At 31.5% G+C, this 6000-nt stretch overlaps 1 protein-coding gene across 2 annotated transcripts; it reads right to left on the bottom strand.

Annotated features, from left to right (window-relative positions):
* Positions 1 to 2518: 2518 nt before the first annotated feature.
* Positions 2519 to 4252, bottom strand: LOC125847940 (expansin-A10). 2 transcript variants are annotated; one of them, XM_049527699.1, is made up of 4 exons: positions 4204 to 4252; positions 3975 to 4106; positions 3589 to 3877; positions 2519 to 2832 (listed from the first exon to the last, which is right to left on the bottom strand). In XM_049527699.1, the coding sequence occupies exons 2-4, from the start codon at positions 4096 to 4098 to the stop codon at positions 2526 to 2528; spliced, it is 720 nt and encodes a 239-aa protein (XP_049383656.1). In that variant the 5' UTR covers positions 4099 to 4106; positions 4204 to 4252; the 3' UTR covers positions 2519 to 2525. The 2 variants fall into 2 exon arrangements, with proteins under 2 accessions (XP_049383656.1, XP_049383657.1); XM_049527700.1 differs by having other exon boundaries at positions 4200 to 4218.
* Positions 4253 to 6000: the final 1748 nt, after the last annotated feature.

Here is a 6000-nt window from a genome sequence, read left to right as displayed (position 1 = left end):
ATATATATATATATATACTGATTTTTCTCTAATAAACTGTTATAGGAATATAACACCTAAAATCCGTAAAATCTGAATTCCTCTAATATATTTTATCAATACATAATTATAGTTGGACATAATAAATTGTATTAAATTAATTAAAGGAAATAGTGGCATTCTTTCAACTTTTAACATCATTGTACATGTTAACTGCTTTTATTCTATTTCGAAAAGGTTCATTTCAGTTGTATTTTGTTACCATATTTTAGGAAAAAGATGCACAATAATATCAATGATACTAATAAGTTATTTTTTTAATATACAAAAATAATAATTTTATTAAAGTTTCCATCATAAAATTAGGATAATTGATAATTAAAATGTTAAAGATAGTAGGCCAAAAGTGAGAACTCTATGTAGCCCTTTTTCAATTTTTTGAAGGGGTGATATATTTTGTTATGCCATCACTACTGCAGGGGCGGATCTATGAAGAGGTGTGGGGGTGCCACGCCACCCCCGAACTTCGATGGAAACTCTATATATACATAGGTATATGTATATAATATTTATATAAATATAAAGTGTGCCATCCAAAGAACAAAACTGGCTTGTGGTGCCACGGTAGGACGGCAACTTTAGAAGGTTGATGTTGCGGATTCAAATCCCTTTTGTACCTATTTTTTTGAGAAATTTGCTACAGACGTTTTTAAGAAAAAAAAGGCTCCAAGTACATTTTTTTAAGGAAAAACAGCTGACACATTATTTTATTTTATTTTATTTATAATTGTTATTGACTTAAATTAAATTAATTACATTATTACTCCTTTGACTTTTCACTTGTTTATTTGATTTTACCTGTTGCTACGACAACTGTGGAGAGAACATTTTCGTCAATGAAGCACATAAAAAATGAAGTGCGGAATAATATTGGTAATCAATATTTAAATGATCGTCTAGTGTGTTACATAGAGCGTGATGTATTTATAAATGTTAGTAATGATGTCATTATCGATCGTTTTCAGATTATGAAAACTCGTCGAGGACAATTGTAAATGAATGATGAATATTTATAATTTTAGTAATATTATTGAAAGTTTTAAATTTGTTAACTTCATGCTTTTAGTGTGGAGTGTGGATTTGTAATATTTTATTATTTATATTTTGTTGATTGATTTATGATATATATCGAAAAGACAAATAATTTAATAAAATATAAAATTAATTTAATCGATAAGTCTATTTGGCACCCACGGACTCTAAATCCTGGATCCGCCATTGATCACTAGATTCATCATTGGAAATGTTTTGTTGATATATATTAGATTATTATATAAACATATAAAATATTACATAAATAAATAGTTAAATTAAAATGGATTATTTAATTAAGAATTTTAAAGTGTTAAATGTATGAAATCTTATACATATTAGTTAATTTTGTTGGTTGTTGTCTCACTAAAAAGATTTTCCGTAAAGTTCAATTTCAATGTACTTGATTAAAAGAGTCGGTTGAGTTCCACATCGGTACGCTAAGCATAATTTGGATTTGTTATATAGTTTTAGATAATCCATTTTTCATGGGTTAGATTTTTGTGTTTACTTAAATTTAAGATCTATTTCCTCATCTATCAGAGTCCTATAAGAATATTATTGCTACCTCTTTTTTCTTTTAATGTAAGTTTGTGATCCCACTACATTTTTTAATGGTGAAAACCAATGAATTCATCCAACTTCCCATTGTACTGATGTCTATATTTTGTTTTAGGAATAAAGTGAAAAAATAATTTCTAGTAGGTGGAGTTTTAACTCGTTATTATGATAGGGTATAAGTTCAATAGTGCCCAATTCCATCTACTTAGATAAGTTAGAGGACCATCCATAATTATTAACGTGTTTCTTCCGTCTCAACTTCCTCTGCCTTTCTCACCCTCATCCGAAAAGGAAAAAGGAAGGGATGTCGAGAATCTATATATCCGACACTAACTTGTTTGAGATTGACACATTATTATAACAAAACTCTCGTTACTAATTAGAAGAAGGCATCATCACCTTTAAGAAATTGTAAGGTAAAGAATCCCCTTTATAAGACACTGCACCTAGTAAAACTTGGAGTTCCCCTTTATTATTATAGTAACATTTTCTTACAAACAAATAGCTAGAGACAATTGGTACATACATACTCAGCATAATTAGTGCTTAGCTCTTTTACATTAAAAAAAAAATAGATATTTTTCTTCTATGCACACAATATTGTAATGCTATTTATACTATTAAATTGAGCAGTAAAAGCCCACAACTGCCGCCCCCTAAACGTTAATAACCACCCAAAAAAAAAGTAGGCCGAATAAATTCTTTTTACTTCCACAATTGAATGACCAATTTTACAATGGACAAAAAGTGCCAAACTGCGCTTTTCCCAAATATTTTGGTGAGTAAAACCCTTAAATTAAGGCCAAACTCTTAGAATAATATTTAAAAATTAAATATTTTCGTAAGTAGTATACTTGAAAATTCTGATTTTTTTTCCGCAAAATATTTGCGTTCTAACGGAATTGTCCTCCAGAAAATGTCTGACCAAAAGACCAAGAACTAGGAGCTGCATTGTATGAAACAACAGTGCGACCATCGCCTGTAGTGACCTTAAAGGACAGGCTTTGGCCGTTAAGGTAAGCGTTATTCTGCCAATTTTGGCCCCAATTTCTTGACATTGGTTGCCATTGAGTTCTTGAACCCTTGATGTATACTGAGTGTACATCTCCTGCACCTCCAACATTTGTTACAAGAACCAAGTTGAAGTAAGAGTGGCCATTGATTGTAAATCTAATTCCTCCACTTCTTCTGCAGGGTACTCTGTAAAACATTAACATATATATCCAAGAAAATTTAGTTATAATTGTTACCACATGTACCATAAACAACTACACTTTTCGGTTTACTCTTATTCAATTTCGATTTATGTATCTTAGTTGGACTCAGTTAGGCCTATGACCTAAATTATCATGGTATCAGAGCAGGGCTCATCCCACTCAATGTTGGGGCCCAAGAAAAAAAAAATCAAAAAATTGCCCCAAAAAATGCCCACGCACCAGATGCTAAGCACTGGGCGTGAGATGAGGTGTTAAAAGCAAAAAAGTCCCACTAATGAGATGGCTGGACTCCTTATAATGCTTGGACAATCCTCCTCCCTTTAAGCTTGCTTCTGGGGTATGAGTTAGGCCTAAGACCTAATCTAACAAACTCAGTACACAATTTAAGCAAGTAAAGAGACTTTTGAATCTTGTGCCGTTAAACTAAATACTATGAGTGTAATGTACCAAAATGTCTTTTGAATCATGTAATTTTGGATATGTTATGTAAAAAAATTACTATTAAATATAAAAATGTAACTTTTTTTTAAAAGGACTAAACGGGAGGCATATCTTAATTTTATCCTTTGATGTATTTCGAGGACATTCATACCCTTCCGGTTAGTAAATTTCTTGATCTTAACTGAGTTCCAATTTGAAGTATCACAAAGAGTAGTTTTAGCTTACTACGACTGACTCCAAAATATGGTAATGATAAGGGTATGAATGGCTCTAAAACATGAATTTAAGAGTAAATTACCTTCTGTAGGCAACAGGAACGATGCCAGCTCTATATTGAGCAATGCGCAAGAAGATAGGTTGAGAGAGATCAAAATGAGGGCGTGGAGGATCACACCACCCTCCTGGTGGACAGAAATTTGTGGCTGTCACAGTAATTATGCCCGGCAGGCAGTACTGTCCCGCATTCACACACATTAACTGAAAACACGCTCCACAGCTCAACCCGTTGTTGAACAGAGCAGTACTCAACGCAGCAGTGTTCGTTCCGTATCCAGTGCTGTATAAATTTCCGTAACCACAAGCACCACCTGTCAAAATCCACCCACAATTTCAGTATAGACACGTAGCATTCACAGAATAAAGTGTTTGTACATCATGACTAAACGTTAATTAAATTATCGGTACCCATAGTTCCAGAAGCATCTCCTCCACCGTAAAAAGTGGCATGAGCATTGATCCAACCACCATAGCCTTGGGCTGATTGAAACATGAGGGAAATTCCCATTAAAAGGAGACCTAAAAGAGCCATTTTCAAACCTGCAGGGGAGGGAATTAAAGTTTAGTGCTAATGAAATTAGTGTACTAGAAAAATTGAAGAGAAATAAACCAATTAAGGAGGAGGAAAATAACTCACAAAAAAAGTTTCTATGTGTTTGCTTGAGTAACGAGGGTATAGTTAGGAAATGAAGTCGTGGAGAATAAATAGAGGAGTTAAAAGGGTGGTTTGGGCGTTAAAATAAAAGGTCCAATATTAAATTAAGCTGACCAACTGATAAAGTTTCTTTAACTGTTGCTTGGGACCATCCTCTCTCTACATATAATTTTTAGCATATTCACATAAAAAAAAATAAAAAAATTCATCATAATTTATTTTGGTAGAACTAAAGCAATTGCCTGAGTAGTTGGAAAAGTTACTAATTTATATGATCTAATTTGAATTTTTAGAGTAAAATAAAAAAAAAATTGAACGCAATTTTATTTGTATGACCTCTAAATACTGTAATTTTAAATTTTTGTTACTTTTAATATTTTTTTTATATGTAGTTTCTAAACATGCAAGTTATTTTTCAAAAAAAAACTTTAAAATTATATGAAGTTTGACTCTTGACTTTTTAACTGTGTCAAATAAATTGAGACAGATGGAGTAATAAATATTTAGGGGTTTTGTTTTCTCTGGGAAGAAGCCGCGTGGTATTGCAAAATTGAATCCAGTATGTGTAGGGTCGATAGCAGAGTAGTATAATTCATGTGATTGGTGAAATTATGTATGGCTAATTTAATTCTACCCTCTATACATTATGATTTTATTTTAATGAAAATGGAAAACAAGTGGGAACCATCAAATGTTATCCACTTCATCAGATTCGTTAATCCTGTCTCAACATTTGTATCCACAACGCTCTTTCAGTGTTATCACATTCATATATAAGAGTTTAAATTTTAATAATGATACAACATTATATATTCATTTGCTTAAGTTTTGGGTAGACTGAATATTTGATATTAATTATGCCTGATGAAATAGTTGTAAGCAAATTAATACGAACACTGTTGTTATTTGAAAAAAGAAACATGTTACGTACTATACTGTTAGGAGCTTGATTTGTCGATTTCATTGTAAAAAAAATTAAATATGATTCCATTATTATCAAGAGAAGGAGAGAAAAATAGAGGAGCAACTCAAAGAACCACGTTTTGAATTTGTGGATAACAAGAATATCTATATTTGTTTGGTATAATTAATATCAAGATACACACGCAACTGCAATCCTTCCACTAATGCTAGAATCGGATACTATCAATATCTCCTCAAGGTTTAAGTCTGAAGGCAATTAAAATATTCAAAAATAGATCCAGAGATATATAATTTATCATTTATATCTATTTTACCTTGATTATTAAGTACTATTATTAATTTCCGATAAATTTTCAAATGGCAATAGAGTACAAGATTACACTTTACAAAATACTCGTAATTCTAAGTGGAAAATTCATGTACACAGTCTGTAAGTTATTGAAGTTACTTTTTTGATTTCCCATCCGGTGTCTGAAACCTATTAATATTATGTCTGTGAGGTGGTTGGGTTGGGTTAAGTGAATATTGTTGACCAAGAATTTATTATTTTTTTTGAAAAGAAAAAAAGAAGTTAAAAATTCAGACATGAGAAACGAGGCATATCTAACTCAGAGATTTAGATGTCTTATCTTATCCATCATTTTCCCAGAAAAGTGTTGCACTGATTACGGATTTTTTCAGTAAATAAAATTAAAAGATTTCCTCCAGACAATCAAATATCATAAAGTTTCAAGACAAATGAGAAACCTAAGACAATATAGGCTTCATCTGTTTATATTTTTTCATTTTTGATGTAGTAAAAGTGACTCCACACATCTTATCAAAGTCTATAACAGCCCAAAAAGCATTTTGACG

Source organism: Solanum stenotomum, chromosome 12 (assembly GCF_019186545.1).
Source record: "Solanum stenotomum isolate F172 chromosome 12, ASM1918654v1, whole genome shotgun sequence".
NCBI classification, from domain to species: Eukaryota; Viridiplantae; Streptophyta; class Magnoliopsida; order Solanales; family Solanaceae; genus Solanum; species Solanum stenotomum.
Note: the sequence above shows the minus strand (reverse complement) of the source record. Positions and strands in the feature narration are given on the sequence as shown.